Source organism: Rhincodon typus, chromosome 7, assembly GCF_021869965.1.
Source record: "Rhincodon typus isolate 14 chromosome 7, sRhiTyp1.1, whole genome shotgun sequence".
Taxonomy (NCBI): domain Eukaryota; kingdom Metazoa; phylum Chordata; class Chondrichthyes; order Orectolobiformes; family Rhincodontidae; genus Rhincodon; species Rhincodon typus.
This window is the reverse complement of record NC_063338.1, coordinates 81,582,029-81,600,407: the sequence shown is the minus strand read 5'-3', so window position 1 is coordinate 81,600,407 and position 18,379 is coordinate 81,582,029. Positions and strand designations below refer to the sequence as shown.

General features: G+C 38.0%; 1 protein-coding gene across 1 annotated transcript in view; it reads right to left on the bottom strand.

Annotated features, from left to right (window-relative positions):
* clasp1a (cytoplasmic linker associated protein 1a) overlaps positions 1 to 18,379 on the bottom strand; it is a 94,868-nt gene that overhangs the window by 55,703 nt on the left and 20,786 nt on the right. The window contains exons 4-11 of the mRNA XM_048599252.1: positions 16,093 to 16,196; positions 14,852 to 14,875; positions 10,699 to 10,943; positions 9,972 to 10,035; positions 9,262 to 9,264; positions 6,852 to 7,015; positions 2,111 to 2,189; positions 990 to 1,133 (exon numbers count right to left, since the gene is read on the bottom strand). Of these exons, the coding sequence (XP_048455209.1) occupies positions 990 to 1,133; positions 2,111 to 2,189; positions 6,852 to 7,015; positions 9,262 to 9,264; positions 9,972 to 10,035; positions 10,699 to 10,943; positions 14,852 to 14,875; positions 16,093 to 16,196 (827 nt within the window). The remainder of the gene's footprint in view (positions 1 to 989; positions 1,134 to 2,110; positions 2,190 to 6,851; positions 7,016 to 9,261; positions 9,265 to 9,971; positions 10,036 to 10,698; positions 10,944 to 14,851; positions 14,876 to 16,092; positions 16,197 to 18,379) is intronic.

Sequence of the window (18,379 nt, the reverse complement as noted above, 5' to 3'; positions counted from 1 at the left end):
TCCCCCTACCCTCACCTTAATTTGTTTTCACCTGCAAAATGAAAGCGCTTCCTTTCCGGCCCAGCTTCATATCATTTATATGAACTGTAATCAGACACAGTCCTATACCTGATCCACGACAGCTCGACAGGGACCTTGCCATTTCAACTCAGTTCCATTTATCATCATCCTTTACCTTCTTTAATAATTTACCTTGGGAGCTTCTTTTTCATTACATGCCTTCTTACCTTGAAGATTAATTGCTCATCTAATATCGTATTTAAACCCTTGCTGAAATCTAAACACATCATATCCCACATTTGATCAGCATTGCGGTCTGCCATTTTCTACAAAGAACTTCAGTTAATTTGCTGGTAAACCCCACATTATATGCATTCTACAGCGGGAAGGAACAGAGAAGGCCTCAAGAGGAGAAAATATATTCAAAATTACAGCAAAGCAAATAAGTAATCCTTTTCTTTTCACAAAGCACATATTAATTATTTTCCAAAATAATCTTTAGGGTTGAATGATAACTGAAGACATTTCACATCACATTCCGGAGTAACCAACTGCACCAACCAGTGTACAAAGCTCAAGTATGTAATTAATAAGGAACTCCTACCGAGAAACCTGGCTTCTGAGTAACTAAAAGGTCAAATCAATTAAAATAACTATGGCTTCATTTTATAACAAATGTACTTTTTAATGGTTTAACGATAATGTTTTACATTTAATTATTAGGCTCTGGCCAGTCTGTATCTGGATAATCTTTGAGAGACAGAATAGTACAATTAAAACAGTAAGGTGATGTTAAAAAGAAAAATACTTTGTAGTGTATTATGCCATTGTCATGAGGTTGAGGCACATAGCCTTTCAATAACAATGGGAATTGAGAGTGGGGAAACTAACTGCAAGTTTAATTCATAGAATCACAGCACAGAAGGAGGTCATTCACCCCACTATACTTGATCTCATCAAAACTTTCTAAGCTATCTTAAACTACTCACCTTTCTCACATCAGAGCTCTTTGGTTCAGTTGTCCAGGTTATGATTCGGGAAACAGCAAGACGGGTCTCACTGGAATTAACAAAATCGGCTGGGTCCATCTGCCTTGCTAGCCTCTCAATGTACTTCAAGATTGCAACTTTAACCTTTCAATTCAACAAAAATAAACAAAATCTCAAGCAAGTATGAAACGCAATTGATTAGATGGAATAGATAAACAAAATCAAGGAAGATGGAATTTTTAATTCTTCACTCCACATATTACACTCCAACAGTATATAATTTATTCTGCATTGAACTGTAAATATTATAAAAGTACATTAATTATTATTAATTCTCCTCTGCAAGCTGTACGTTTCTCAACTTAGAGGGTGTCGGACATCTGCTCCCAGACCTCCACAAATATCGAGAGAAAGAAGCTGGCACAAGGATACAAATTGAATGGAGAATATTTTACATCACAAAGAAGAAGAAAATCAAGACAGCAGTTTTCTTTTCTAATTTAAAAGACTGGCCATCCAAATATCTGTTACTTTCTGCCAAATGTGGCTCAGTGGTTAGCACTGCTGCCTCACTGTGCTAGGAACTCAGGTTTGATTCCAGCTTCAGGCAACTGTTTGCATATTCTCCCTTTGCCAGCACGGGTGTCATCCGGGTACTCCAGTTTCCTCCCACAGTTCAAAACATGCAGGTTAAATTACATTAAATGGATTGGCCATACCAAATTTCCCATAACGTCCAGGGAAGTGCAGGCTAGGTGGATTAGCCATGGGAAATGCAGGGTTATAGGGTTAGGGTGGGTCTGGGTGGAACCCTCTTCAAAGGGTTGGTGTGGACTCAATGGCCCAAATGGCCTGGTTCCACACAGTGGGGATTCTATGAAGGAATTTAGCAGATATCAAAGAAATGCTGCAACTGTATATTAAGTAGGAACTAAAACGCAATGCAGTATAATGTATAAATCTGAATTGGATCTTCTGAATCTTTTCTTTTGAGTTAGTTCAAAAGTTTTAGTTGCTCCTAGCATATAGCCATTCTTTCAAGTATGGCTTCAAATTAATTCACTAGTTCAAGGCATTTTCCAGTATTTATCTAGCGAAGCACTGGATGTTTTTAAACCAACCTTGAGGTTAGGCGTTTGTGTTTGATCCACAATAAAACGCATAAGAATATTGAATTGCTGGTCAAATGGGAAGGACTCTCTGCAAGCAAAGAAAAGGCATTAGAATTTCTGAATTCACAATTTTATATTGTGTGACTGGTTAGCATTTATATATGAAAACACTCCTACATAAAATTTAAAATATCAACAAATCAAAAATACGCTGAAACACAACTTTTACCATTGTTTTGCCTTTCACTCTCATCCCTTTTGGCACTTAATCACTCGTTTTCCAATTCAAAAACCCTCTCATTTTGCTTTTTCCCTCTCACCGCACATCCACTTTTGGGGTGAGGACAAGTAGTACAGTGCCTAATGTTCCTTTACAGAACTGGAACAATCGTCCAGCAGACAGAAGCAAGCCTTCTAACTTGCTTGCCTCAGGAGGCTGAAAAAGCAGGACCGGCCGCTGTCAAACTGGGGGCAGGATCAGGATGATATGAAATCCTCTAACTCAATTCCCACATCGAAAGGGAAAACCCTGCCCTCAGTCTTTGTTGGAACACAGTACAGCATCTACTTTGCCTTTCTAAAAAAAAGGCAATTGTGGGCATCACTGGCTGGGCCAGCATTACCCATCCCTAGTTGCCCTTGAGAATGCGATAGTGAGCTGACTCTTGAACCACTGCAGTCCACATGCTGTAGCTTGACCCACAGTGCCATTAAGGAGGGATTTAGGATTTGGAGTCAGTGACAGTGAAGGAACACTAAGGAATACCTTCCATCTCTTGAATGATGGGATGGTAATTTGCTGAGTTGGATATTTCCTGCTTTTTGTGTACAGGACATTCTTGGGCAATTTTCCACACTGTCAGGTAGATACTAGTGTTTTAACTGTACTGAAAGAGCTTTGCTAGGAGTGCAGCAAGTTCCAGAGCACAAGTCTTCAGTCTTCTTGCTGGAAATGTTGTCAGGTCTCTTAGCCTTTGCAATGTTGAGTGTCTCCAACTATTTCTTGAAATGTGAAGTTAGTGGAGTTGGCTGTAGACTGTTATCTGTGATGCTGGGGACCACTGGAGAAGGCCAAGATAGATCAGCCACTTAGCTGAAGATTGCTGCAAATGTTTCAGTCTTAGCATTTGCACCAATGCACTGGACACTTCCATCACTGAGGATGGGGATATTTGTGGAGCTTCCTCTGCTAGAGAGTTGTTTAATTGTCCACCACCATTCACGACTGGAATGTGGCAGGACTGCAGATCTTAGATCTAATCAGTTGGCTGTGGGAGCACTTTGCTCTGTCCATTACTTGCTGTTGACATGCAAGCAGTCCTATTTTGTCACTTCACCAGGTTAACAACTCATTTTTAGGTATGTCTGATGCTGCTCCTGCATGCCCTCCCACACTCGCCATTGAACCAGAGTTGATCCCCTGGCTTGACGGTGATGGTTGAGTGGGAGATATGCTTGGCCGTGAGATTGCAGATTGTGCTGGAATACAATTCTGCTGCTATTGATGGCCCACAGCACCTCATGGGTGCTCAGTTGGGTTGCTAGATCTGTTTGAGTCTGTCCCATTTAACATGCTGATAGTCCCACACAACATCATGGAGTGTATTCTTAATGTGAAGGTAGGACTGTGCGGTGGACAGTCCTACCGATACTGTCGTAGACAGATGCATCTGCAGCCAGGAAATTAGTAAGGATGAAGTCAACTGTGTTTTTCCCTCTTGTTGGTTCCCTCACCACTTGCTGTAGACACATCCGGCAGCTATCCATTCAGGACCAAACCAGCTTGATCAATACTGCTGCTGCCGAGCCAGTCTTGGTGGTGGACGTTGAAATACCCCACTCAGAGTACATGTTGCGCCCTTGCTACTCTCAGCTGTTTCCTCTAAGCTTTGTCCAATATTGAGGTGTACTGATTCATCAGCCAAGGGAGGATGGTACATGGTAATCAGCAAGAGATTTCCTTGCCCACGTGATTTCATGGGATTAAGCGTCAATGTTGAGGACTCCCAGGGCAATTCCCTCCGACTTCCCTCCGACAGCATATCACTGTGCTGCTGCTTCTACTGGGCCTGTACTGACGATGGCACAGGACATATCCGGGAATGGTAACAGTGCATCTGGGAGATTGTAAGGTATGATTCCGTGAATGTGACTACGTTAGGCTGTTGCTTGACTAGTCTATAAGAAACATCTCCCAATTTTGGCACTAGCCCCCAAATGTTAGAAAAAAGGTCTTTGCAGAGTCGATAGAGCTGTTTTTGTTTCTGTCTTTTCGAGTGCCCAAGTCAATAACATGAGTCCGTCCAGTTTTGTTTCTTCGGTGAGGCTTCATAGCAAGAAGTTGCTTTCATAGTGAACAAGTTCCCAAAAATAACAATTCGATAATGACTAGATGTCTATTAGTAGTAATATTATTTAAGGGATATAATAAGAACATAAGAACTAGGAGCAGGAGTAGGCCATCTGGCCCCTCGAGTCTGCCCTGCCATTCAATAAGATCACGGCTGATCTCTGAGACTCAGCTCCACTTACCCGCCCGCACACCATTACCCTAAATTCCTTTACTGTTCAAAAATTTATCTAGCCTTGCTTTAAAAACATTCAGCGAGGTAGCTTCAACCGCTTCACTGGGCAGGGAATTCCACAGATTCACAACCCTTTGGATGAAGAAGTTCCTCCTGACCTCAGTCCTACATCTGCTTCCCTTTATTTTGAGGTGATGCCCTCTAGTCCTAGTTTTACCTGTTAGTGGAAACAACCTCCCTGCCTCCACCTTATCTATGCCCTTCATAATCTTATATGTTTCTATAAGATCTCCCCTCATTCTTCTGAATTCCAATGCGTATAATCCCAGTCTACTCAGTGTCTCCTCATAATCCAACCCTCTCAACTCTGGAATCAACGGAGTGAATCTCCTCTGCATCCCCTCCAGTGCTAGTATATCCCTTCTCAAGTAAGGAGACCAAAACTGCACACAGTACTCCAGGTGTGGCCTCACCAGGACACTATACAGCTGCAGCATAGCCTCTCTGTTTTTAAACTCCATCCCTCGAGCAATGGCAGACAAATTTCCATTTGCCTTTTTAATTACCTGCTGCACCTGCAATCCCACCTTCAGCGATTCATGCACAAGGACACCCAAGTCCCTCTGCACAGCAGTGTGCTGCAATTTTTTTTACTATTTAAAACATAGTCCATTTTGCTGTTATTCCTACCAAAATGGGTGACCTCACACTTATCAACATTGTACTCCATCTGCCAGACCTTTGTCCACTCACTTAGACCATCTATATCCCTCTGTAGACTTTGTGTCTTCTGCACACTTCGCTCTACCACTCCTCTTAGTGTCATCGGCAAATTTTGACACACCACACTTAGTCCCCAACTCCAAATCATCTGTGTAAATTGTAAACAATTGAGGTCCCAACACTGATCCCCGAGGCACACCACTAGCCACTGACTGCCAATCAGAAAAACACCCATTTACCTTGACTCTTTGCTTTCTACTGGTCAACCAATCCTCTATCCATGCCAATACATTACTTGTAATACCGTGCAACTTTATCTTATGTAGCAGCCTTTGGTGTGGCAGCTTGTCAAATGCCTTCAGGAAATCCAGATACACTACATCCACAGGTTCCCCACTGTCCACCATGCAAGTAATGTCCTCAAAGAATTCCACCAAATTAGCTAAACATGACCTACCTTTCATGAACCCATGCTGGGTGTTCCCAATGGGACAATTTGTATCCAGATGTCTTGCTATTACTTCCTTAAATGATAGATTCAAGCATTTTCCCCACTACTGAAGTTAAGCTAACTGGCCTATAGTTACGTGCTTTTTGTCTACTTCCTTTTTTAAAATGAAACATATGCTGTGCCCAGGACAGAACAGATAACTTAATAAAAACCGAAAGAAGTGTGGATGTTGTACTGAGGAAGGGTCACTGGACCCGAACATTAACTGTGATTTCTCTTCACAGTTGCTGAGCTTTTCCAGGAATTTGTTTCAGAACAGATAACTGCATTGCTTTATTTCAATGCTCGGGCCATTGTTGCTCTTGATTATACACAAATGATCGAAATTTGAATGCACAGGATACATTTGTCTAACACATTTATTTGTCAGACAAAATAAATGAACGAATAAATAAATATTTGACTAAAAACATTCAAAATAATCTAAAGATTATTTTACTTTGATAGTGCACCCTCGGCACAAGGAGTGCAGTTGACCCATCTCAGATAGCACCAGACTACATTACAACTACAATTCACCTTTGGATATTAGCCATCTGTTGACACCTACAATTAGTGGAGACGCTCAGCCAGGATATTTGCTCAATGAATACATTGTTATTAAACATTTAAGAGAAGCAGACTGCCTCAAAGATCAGGAAGGAATGTGACAATGGCAGAAATTACTTCAATCAAAGCATAGTGAACCTTTGCATTTTTCCATCTAGAAAGCTATGAATGCTCAGTCATGGAGTACATTCAAGATTGAGACTGAGATGTTTTTGAATGACAAAGGAATTTATGGATATTAGGTAAGTGTGAAAAAATGGAGTTGAGGTAGAAGATCTAAATGAATGTGGAGCAGGCTTGACAGGTCAAAGACTTCAATTGTTCCAGTTCGGATCACTACCTAGTCAAACTCCATTATGAGAGAGTATATCAACAAAATATTACATACAAAAAGTATACTACTGAGTATATATTACAGGAAACTGCTTGTCCCTGGTCTTACCTGGTGACATCCAGTGCCTTCTGAACCTTGGCCTGTACAGAACCTAATAAATCAGCCCCCATCTTCTTTAGAAGCTGAGTCAGGAGCACAAACAGCCAATCCTGGAGGTCCTCCTTGTGGATGATGATAAAATCGACTAAAGTTTCCAAAAACATGCTGAATACCTGAAAAAAGGAACACGTATTTATAATTTCTGTTGGTGGTTACCAAGAATGGAATACCACCCATCAAGAAAATAGCTCAATACTGCAAATAAACAAGTAATCTGTAGAAACAATCTTGCAAATACCATTCTCTTTTCTTTTACACAATTAATTTGTGATTGGAGGTGGATGAAGTAAAGAAATAACAATATCCATTGGTACAAAGTTTACCTAGACAGATGACTGGCTATTCAATTGAAAAACTGTTCTTTAATTTTTATTACATTATTCCTTAGCCACATGAATTTTAAATAAAAACTTTAATGTCATGTAGTATAGTGGCAGTTCACACCATTAAAATGCTATTTAAGGAGATGGGACAGCATTTTTAAAAACAATTTGTCCACTGGAAGGGAATCTTGCTGGCTAGGCCAGCATTTATAGCCCACTCGTAAATGTCCAGAGGGCAGCTAAGAGTCAACTGCATTGCTGTCAATCTGGAGTCACATGCAGGCCAGACCAGGTAAGGCTGGCAGATTTCCTTTCCTGAATTACAATAGTAAACGAGATCAATTATTACAACAATTTACGGGTGGTTACATAGTCATCATTAAGGTAGCTTTTTACTGATTTCAAATTACACTCTCAGCTGCAGAGGGGTTCAAACTCAGGTCCCAAGAACATTAGCTTGGGGCTCTGAATTACGAATCCAATAACATCAACACCACACCACCACTACCCTGATATAAGCATAGATCTTCTCCTTTGAAATTACTTAAGCTTCCAGATTTGTAAAGAATCAGTTTGTTTAAAAATAAAATCGAGGCTTCCAAAAAGTTAGTAATATAACTTATGTTGCTCTCACCTGGTGAAATTAAACAGCAATAAGACTTCAAATTGTACAGTTTCTATAGCTGAGCTCAAACTATTTCAAAACTGACGCAGTATAATTTTGCACTTAAAAGCCAATTCCACAAAAAAAACACGCAATACTTCCTAAATCCCACTTGTAACATTCTGAAAAATAGCCTTCAGCATTTTCAGTGAACTAAAATTTAATGGCAGAAGACATGCATCCTGCAGTTGCAAATAACTAGCTCATAGTTCACATGCTTTAGAATCTAACTTCGCAGTTATATGTTAAAAAGGGTCAGAGACAGAGCTGTAAAATAGCAGATAGGCCTAGCTAGCTGAAAAATTAGAGACATGATGCCTGCAATGCTTGCAAAGAGGTGCAGTCCACAGAGATGTTTTTGTTTTGCAGGTAGAATTTATTTTGTTTAAAAACGTTTAACATACCCTGAAAACTTCCAAAGGGTGTTAAATCCAGTTACCTCATCACATCAAAGAAATAGTAAATGAGGGATAATGAACTGAAAAGGTCAGTTTGAACAAAGTCCACAGCAGGCTATATCATCATGGATGATGGGTGGCATTTGAGAAGGGCTTCTCCTTTCAACCTGTCTGGGTGTCTGCTGTAAAGGCTAGTTTCAACTTAAACCTTATGTATGTGCATCACACTAAGAAAACACAGTGCAAGTAAAATGACAGCTAGACATGCACTGTAGGTGGAGAGGAAAAACACTGACTTCAATATTGAGCATGTGCTGAGATGGGCACAGCCTAATCACAGCTTGAATCTTATTGAAAAGATGCTTGATTTGAAGCTGGTAGAAGAATTTACAGGGGAAAACACATTGTCCTTTTGCAATAGGAAGTAATTAGCTGTAATAATGTGGAAGTATTAGATAAGTAACCAGAGTAAAAGGGTTGAGACACCTACAATCTAGACTTGGTGATTTCGAGTTTTACCTCCAAGAAGGGATGGAACTAAGAGGGATTAAAGATAAGTTTCCAAAGGACAGTGGCATGCTATGGGTAGTCCCTTCAGAAATAAATAACTAGATTTTGAGTTTTATGAGAATTCTCAGTGGAATGAAGCAAACCTGACTCTATACCAAACATTACTGTAAACTAGATTAAGTTAACAGTGCTCAATTTACTTCATTCTTTTGCACACTTTATTTTAACAAAAACTTTTATTGTAATATCTTGTGACACAGTTCTAGTGGTTAAAACAAGGTATTTGTATTTCTCCTTAAATATAAAAGTCACCACATCTTAAACTTGCAGCAGTTATTTCCAGCAATTGAGATTTATTATTTTTCACTAAAGTTTGAAACAAACTTTCCCTCAGCAATAGGAAGGCACTTTTCAATGGCCTCATTATTTGTTAGTTTGTGATAAACAGTAAAAGCAACACTTACTCTCTGTTGTGAGTTCCAACAAAGGACAGGACATGCAAGAAAACAAACCAGTGATTAATGCAGTAGGTTTAAAAGCAACAGTGCTTTGTAATGGTTATTGATGTTCAGTAATCACTTCATAATACACAGGCTTTCGGATAAAGCTAGGCAAATTACAAACAAATTACAGACAAACACCCGTGCTCTCTACAAGCCAAAGTAGAAATTACAGTATACCTTTTTAATAATTTCTTATAATTTAACTTTTAAGAACAATTAAACAATTGTTTACTTCACCAACATTCATTAAGCAGTTGTCATTTGGACTTGGGTTTACACGAAACCATTTCAGGAAGTTATATTTTAAAATTTAAAAGTTCTTTTCTACTGCTGCAGTAGAAGTGGTAGGTTACAATTGTATAGGGATTACTGGCTAAAAAATTTTTAAAAATCAAATCCTTATTAGAAAATATGCAAGTTGTTTTTATATAACACAAGCAATCTTTTAAAAATTTTATCTTTTCTGATGACTAACTCTTATATAGGTCCAAATACCCTGCATTGCTTTAATCAAGGAACTAAAAACACTGCAGTTTTGAGACACAATCTTCCACATATGGTCCAATGTAAACAAATACTTGAAAAACGCTGCATGCATTCACACCAAACATAGCTGTTTACATGTACATGCAGGAAGTGGCTTTCTTAAACTCCATTCTACTATAAGTTACCTTGCTATGAGGATCTGCAAACATCCGAGTGAAGATCTCACATAACCGCTTCAGTTCAACTCGGCTATAAGTGAATGCAAAATGTATTGATTAAAAGCACAGTATTGTCACATTAGGCCAAGTCGATGCTTGGTAATTTGCTTTCTTCCTAAAGATGCAAATTATGGCAATGGAAAAATAAATTTGTGCCCGTTATTAAAACGCTTTAACATATTGGAACAGGATAATTTTAATTCTTGGTTGCCATTTTATATGATCTTCATCAGCATTTAGTGCATGAAGGTACACATGTATAATGTATTTTAGGAAATTTTGTACGCTTAAGAGTAAAATTACAATTGCCTAATTTATATTTCAAAACTTAAAGATGAAGAAGTTTTTGATGATGTACAACTCAATTGATCTAATTTTACTTAACAATTCAGTTCTAAAACTTCACATTGATGGATTCAAACACCTGCACCTACATTTTCTGATTCAATTAAGAATACCAACACCTTTTAAATTAGTGAAGGCGAACATTAAGACTGCTGACTGGAAAACCACAAATTTCAATCAGTTTTAACTTGCTACGTTACCTCAACTTCCAGATACATATTGATACTGCCAAAATAAAAGGAATTAATTTATTAAAGTGATTGGATTCGACAGCAAGCCATCAGAATAACTGAATAGTTTGAGAAGTAGAGTTGAAAAGATCCTGCAACATGGTTTTACAGGACCTCACCTTAATGTTCTCTGACTTTTCAAAAGATTTTGAAGGCCGACAAGTCCTTCTTTTCTCTCAGACCAATTTGAACTAGCACAGTGGTTTAAGACCTCAGCCACATCCTCTGTTTGGCGCAGGTAGTGTGGAATGCCTCCATTTCTGGAGCCATATGACCGCTCTGAACAAGCGCTAGATGCATCACTGTTTGCATCATCATCAGAGTACATCCCGTATGGTTCATATCGCCTTCTCACAGGTTTTTTCTAAAAGTGAAAACGAAGCATTGTTTTATTAATTGCAAACGAAATCAAAATGCATATTCATACATGTTGTGAATATGTAGATTTTTAAAATGCATTCAAAAAAAATCTTGTTTGTTCAAAAGAAAAGCTAAGCCTAACACCACTTGAGGAAAATAGTTCAAACAATTAGAAAAGCACAATCATGTGACATACAAAAGCAAAAACTTGTCTCATTGGGATTATTTCATAATGAAAATAAGAATTACTACCATCCCTACAGATTTTACACTTGTATACCAAACGCAGGTGATTGTGAAAGTATTACAATCAGTACTTTACTTTAATTCTTTTGCTTTTCTTCCTTTACAAATGCATACAAGTGAATAAAACAACTCAGGCAAAAATTGTTTCATGCTTTCAATAAAAAAAAATTAAAACCCTGCTTGAAGTTTGATATTTTAGTTAAATAGCATTCAGGAAAAAGGAATAAAGATTTATTCTTAAGTGCACTATTTAAAAGGAGATAATGCCTTAGCTTCAGTTGCAACAAAATATATTTTGACAGATGTAAAGTATTCCTCTAACATATTTTCTCCAGAAAGCCAAAGTTTTAATAAAATGAACCGCTCCCCATTGATTAGCTCATGTTATGAATTGACAAAATAAATACTGTAAACAAATGCAGGTGTTACATAATGAAAACAGTCTATTCAGCCCAGCCAGTTGTTATCAGTATTTTAATGACTCGCATCACTCACAATGGAGACTTCTGCCTCCATTTTCCGAATGAAGATCAACTGAAGCTCAAAGAAACACATCTCATCTTTCACCTAACATGAAGTTCAACTAGTTCAGATCACAACCACTGTTCTTAAATGTTTCAGACAGCAACCATTAATAACAATTATTGTTGCTACTACATTCGGGCCTCTTTTTTGCTTATTTCCTTGTCACATCACCACTCTTTTTTGCCTTGCCCAATCGTTCCTTTATCATTTAAACTCATCTGATTTTTGTCCTATTACAGACCTCCTGTTCTGTTATTTTCTCCCAATTTAGAATTTAGAAGTTCTACTTGAATTTGTTCCATGCTTTTCTCCATTATCACGCAAGTTTTCTGATACTATGATCACTTTCTTACCCAGGTGTTCTACACCGACAATTTGTTCACAAAGTCTTTCCTTCCCCTACACAGATCATGCAAAGCTGCCTTTTTGGTTGAATAAAGAACCTGCTCAAAGAAATTCTCCTGAACATATTTCAGCATTTCTTCCTCTCTTTTTACCGTTCACTCCAATGTTATCCAAATCAACATTCAGGCAATTGATATTGCTCAACATCATTATTCTAAAGTCCTTGCATGTCTGTGATTTCCTTGAAGATCTGCTTTTCTATTTCCTTCCCCCCTCACATTATTTGGAAGTTATAGAATCATCCTGCAGCATGATAATGCCTTTCTTATTTCTCAATTTTAACCAAATAGATTATGTCCTTGATAAATTTGTTTTATTCACGTACATGCATTTATCAAGGACATTCTCTCTTTCCTATACAATATCATTCTCTGTTTTTCCCCTTTTGTATCCTTCTGCATGCTTTGTACCATTGAATAATAAGCACCAGTTCTCACTATGTTAAAGCTACATTTCTGTTGTTGCTATCATTTTACATTCCCACAAGGCTTTTTGTGTTGCAGTTTACCAATCTTATTCACTAAACTGTGCATTTATATGCATAAATTTTAAAACTGCATTTGTTTCCTCTCAGTCCGTCTTAGTCTGTTCTTATTGGGTATGGTCGTACTTCTTTCTTCTGAAGTTTTATCCAAATCTCACTTTAGACATCTTATTCATCTTTTCTGTTTTTATATACAATATACAATCTCATGGTGATTTAGTTTGAACACGACTTGGCCTCACTTGTGAACCTCCACACAGGAACTTCAGTCCCAGTCATAATGAGCGACAACCCATCCTTTTTAAATAGATACCATGACCTTGAGCTGGTCCTGAAGCCCAAAGAATCCGAAGCTTCCCTTCCTGAGCCATATTAGAAGCCACACATTGATCCTATCCATCTTCCTGTTTCTACTCACACCGTCACTTGGGACTAGGAGCAATCCAGAGATTACTTCCTTCAAATTTAAACTCCTTTCTCTAGCTCTTAAAAATCTGACCAGAGGGGTTAGTATTTAGGCCCTATGACATTGACATGCCCCGTAAGGTCTAGCTCACTCCCCTTCACCCAGCAAACTATTTTGCACCCACCTTATGGTCTTCTTTACTCTGACATTTCTATAGAAATTTCAGCCAATCCCATTATAAGGAATCTCCAGTAATGACTTCATTACTATTTACTGCAATCCACCTATGCAGTCTCTTACCTATGATGTCATTATCTGGACCATATTCCTGATATTCTCTACCAATCTCCTATTTGATACTTTGTCAAAGGCTTTCTTGACATTCTTGCACACCACATCTTTTGATTAGGTAGAAACACCCAAGTGGTAAATTTCTCTACGAGCACGCCTGCAACTGTGAAACACTTTCTGACCCAGTCAGATGATTCCACAGAAGTTCTGTTTACTCCCTCAATTTAGAAAAAGGCATTTCCCATCTCAAAAACAATCACGTGCACTCTCCCCCTCAGATCTAGCAAAAGTCATAACATCAGTCAAATGTGAAATAAAGAGTACTGTGCAAACAAAACCAACACCTTAGTTTAAAAAAAAATAAACTCTGAAAACACTTTCAAAATAATTAAAACATCAGCATCCAGGAGCACATTTAGCCCAGAATACAACCTTTCAGCAGCTGTAGTTCTGTGATGTTCATCATGTGTGGAAGTCAAAACCTCATCATTACTTCTAGCATTCTTTATACTATTGTGTAAAGCAAATCTTCAGTTGACTGTATGAATGCATAGCTTCACATTTTGTTTTCAGACAAGAATTTTACAAAAATGAACATTATATTGCCAAAACCTTTTTGGAGCCATTTTAATTTAATGCACCCAGCGGAAATGAAACCACAGACTATCCTACACCCAGCCTAATTTTATTGTCCCATAAAACCAGACCCCAGTTCCAACACGTCACTTTCCCACCAGGCAAGTTAGATTAAAATTAACTCCATTCTTTTGCCTACTGAATTAGAATTATTGAATTTAGTTAATGCCATACTTCATACATTTTTAAAAAAGCATGCGGTAATACATAAAACAACAGATCTTTAGATATGGAAAATAAAGTGTGGAATGTCTCTTCTTGCATTAATATTTCTTGGATTTACATTAAGGCTATGAATATTTATGCTGAAGAATAAACAGATTATCAATTCAGAGACCATTGTCTGCTTTGGATCCAGGTGCACAGAGGACCAACAAAAAGGAAAATAAATTCAGATTTCCAGCATCTGCACTTATGAAAAAGCAAAATTCTGGAAATAAACAGTGGAGAGGATCAATGAAGGGAACAGGTAAACTGGGCCAATATCATACAACCTAAATTCCAATTGGATTCAAAGAGACAACAAAAGAAATTTCTCTCAACCCAAACTGGGTTGAATTTAAGCACAAACCTAAGAGGTGAAGAAATAGTGTGCGTTGATGATCCAATTTCCGTTTTGCAATCACTCATTTTCAGCTTGTTTGCTCACATCATTAAGTGTCTAATTAGCTCATGACTTAATTAACTGTTACGATGCGTCAAAATAAGATTCAAATACCCCATTGATTGAGGTTTCAAAGTTCTGTAACATGACAAGCAACATAGTAGTGCAGTCGAAGACATCCACAACTTTATAATGAAATGTACCTTTGATCTGTCATTTGTATGTATGTATTCTAAGAGTCTGAAAAAAAAAGAGTAAAATAGCAAAGTAACAACAGAATGATTGGAAGAAAACAGGATCAAAAAGCAGCACTACCTTAGTCCTGGAGTCTCCTAATAGCTGTTAAACAATTTTATGGGGAGAAAGTACAAAGAATCATGTCAAAAGAAGAATAATTGAATATTTTCACAATAGAATGATGAATTTATTAAAGCAAGTTAAACACAGAACTGATAAGGCACTTGAAAGATGATTTTGAGATGTTTACTTTCAGAAAAGTTTAAACAATTGGGAGTAAGGAATATAACAAAATCCTGCTACTGTAATACAAATGACATGAATATGGCAGAAGGTGACCAAGACTTAATCATGCCTTTGTACAGGTCACTGACAGCCAAGAAACAAAAGTAATTATTCTAACATAGTAACCGTACTTCAAGAATGTACTCAAAATGAGACCTGGAAAATCAAAACTCATTCCACAGCAATGAGCTGACTGTATCTCTGCCGGGCACCATTCAAAGAAGAAGTTAATGCAAGGCAAAAAGAAAATTTAAATTTTGTTTAAATGGAGGGGCAGGACCTGCCAACATCATTGATGTTCTGAAACTCCCCTTAGGTTCTAGGATGTGGAGACAGAGCAAGGGTGATTCATGAGATAAGTAGAAAAGATAGCAAGACAGCTAGATGGGATCAATGAAGCGTATCAGGAAGCAAAGACAGAAAGAAAATACAGCCCAGAAGAGAACAAGAATCTAACTGCTCTTACAGCAAGGCAAATCCACAGAAAATCAACAACTGACTCAAGGAAAGGAAGCAGTATCACTGTTTGAAAGACATCTAACACCAGAGTTGCAAAACAAACTATAAGAATGAGCAAATAATGATGGAATTGTAATTTTCAGAAGAAAGGATGCATAAATTATGTACATTTATGCGGTGATAATGTGTTCCATGGTTCAACTGCCCACCTGCATTCATTAAACTCACACGAATGTAGGTAAATGTGAGCACCCTACTAGATGTGGTTCTTTTATGCGAATTTATAGTACTGCAAATAAGTTAACAACCTTAGAAAACATTAATTGTGGTGGTAACATTTTTTTGTGGGGGGGGGGGGTGAGGTCATGAAGACGGAACATCAATACAGCTCAGTCTCAAAATTCCACAACTCTGGAACTTAAAACTATGCATCATAATCTAATGTAAAAGTATCGGAATGGGAAACAGCTAAGGTCCACTTTGTTTTTAAAAAAATGTAAACAATTGCACTTAAAAAAAGTATTTTAAGGCTGAACTATTTTTCAGTTTTGCAGATAACTTCAATTATTCATTACCAAGGCATCTGCAACAGCAGCCTCCACCTCTGTGCTTGTGTTGAGAACCCTCATGGCATTTACTGTAGGAGGCAATCGACCAGCTTGTCCAAGTCCATATCGATCTAATAAAAGTGAAAATGTGAAGTTAAAATGAGTTCTTAAAATGAGGCTCCGTTCCTCAAATTACACTAACTTAGGCTACCAAAAGCACATATAGTGACAAATAGATTTGACTGCTGTAATTAAAGTTGCAACACAACACATGCAACTTTAAGTAAGAAATTATTTCTCATGCTACTCCTAGTCAAGCAAATATAGGATCAGGAATATGCTATTTCGTCCGTTGAACCTGTTCTCCCTCAACCAAGTCAACCTCAATAGTGCAACTAAAGACATTTGGCCAAAGACCTTACAGACAAAGAGTGTTATACAGTGAAGGAATCCAGATTAAATGGGAACAGGGCAGGAAAGTGGATGTGAAGGGTGTCGGATCAGTCACGATCCTATTGATTGACGGAGCAGAGTTGAGGGGCTGAACAATCTACTACTGTTCTTATTACTTGTGCTATAACATTAAAATATTGTTTGTAATATATTCAAACTATTTTCAAAGACAGAATACAGATTTTTGGTTCAAAAGTACTTGACATAAAATGATTTCCACTTTAACAATCAATTTGATTCATTATTGTCACATGCATTGAGATACAGTGAAGAGTGTTACTATTCAGATTTTTAATTTCAATTTGCGAATGCAAAAGGAGGATCAATTGCTGGGTTCACCAGGGTGTACATGGGCAAGCTAGTTCCGAATAAATTTAGGTCAGTGCAAGAGTCTATTTTCACCAGTGTACAGTGTACCTCCAGAGCAGGTCGAACTTGAACGTGGGCCTTCCAGCTCAAAGGTAGGGACACTACCACTGTGCTACAAGCACCCTTAAGTTAGTGCTGTACTGTGGGTCAATAAATAGCAAAGATAAAACACCAGTATAAAATAAATTTTGTTTCAATAGTTGCTAATTGCATATTCAACGAGAACCTCATAACAGATTAGCTTAATTCAGTTTGTGAGACTGAACACGTGTTTATATTGTTGACTCTTTAAGCAAATACATGCCTTTATTCATACAAAATATTGAATATTTCAAATGATTAGAAACTGGGCAACAACTTCCAATTTTAAAAAAGACACAAGTTGAAAGTGCAGCAGAAATTTAAGTTGACATCTATATTCACAGCATGCACCTGTGCAACACCACTCAGGATATTTGGACCTTTCTCAACATTTTAAATATTACTGCTTGAAGAAGCTAAAACTCTCAAATAAATCTTTACAAGGTAATAAGATTATTTGAGCTTCAGGAAAAATGGGCTGTTAGAGAATCATTCGACTTGAATTGTTAAATTTGAGCTGTACCTGGCCCAGGTTCAACTGATATTTTTTGAACAGTCATCCCGTCAGAACTTGTATTACCGAAAGCCCAATCCTTCCATGTAGGGAGGTGGGCAGGAAAGCTCTAGACCAGAGTGCAGTACAGGTATCAAATCCAGTAGCCATGACCAGAAGTAGCATCACCAGTGATTTCTAGATTATCTGCAGACACACACACTGCAGTGCCTGCTGTTCCCAGTCTACATATTTAATGTAATAGTTGAAAACAGATGCTCTGGGAGTTCTAACGGTAATGACAAACAAATCCTTGTTCAGAAATATGAACAATGGAAACCATTTAAATGTAACAGCCCTTGGAAGAAGGCATAGCTATTCCTCTTTACTGGAATAGGCAAGATCAAGTTGAGTTATACAACTCCTATACATAGGACGGGTGGAAATGTGTGCTATTATATTGCAAGTTAGGGCCTGGGCAGTGGAGGGAGGGAGGGAGGGAGGAAAGAAAAGGTGCGTGTGCACGTGCGCGCACATGAGTGTGGGGTGGGGACACGGAGCAGAAGAAATGGAGCAGAAAAGGCAGTACTTATTGGCCACTGACATTAGCCCCCCACTGGATGTGCAAATTCAGGACACATTGAAGATATTTTAAAAAGTCAGGTTTGCTGAGGAGGCCAACACAAAGATCACAGTTAAATGTATACATCAATATTAGAACTGTGACCCTATTAGAATTAACAGTATTACAGCAACTCTTTTGTTGTAAAATAGAGTGAACTCTCCAATTAACATAGTTTTGGTTTATATTATGAAGACAAAAGGACTCTTCAGTTATGTTTTAGAGATAACAAGGTGCAGAGCTGGATGAACACAGCAGGCCAAGCAGCATCAGAGGAGCAGGAAAGCTGACGTTTC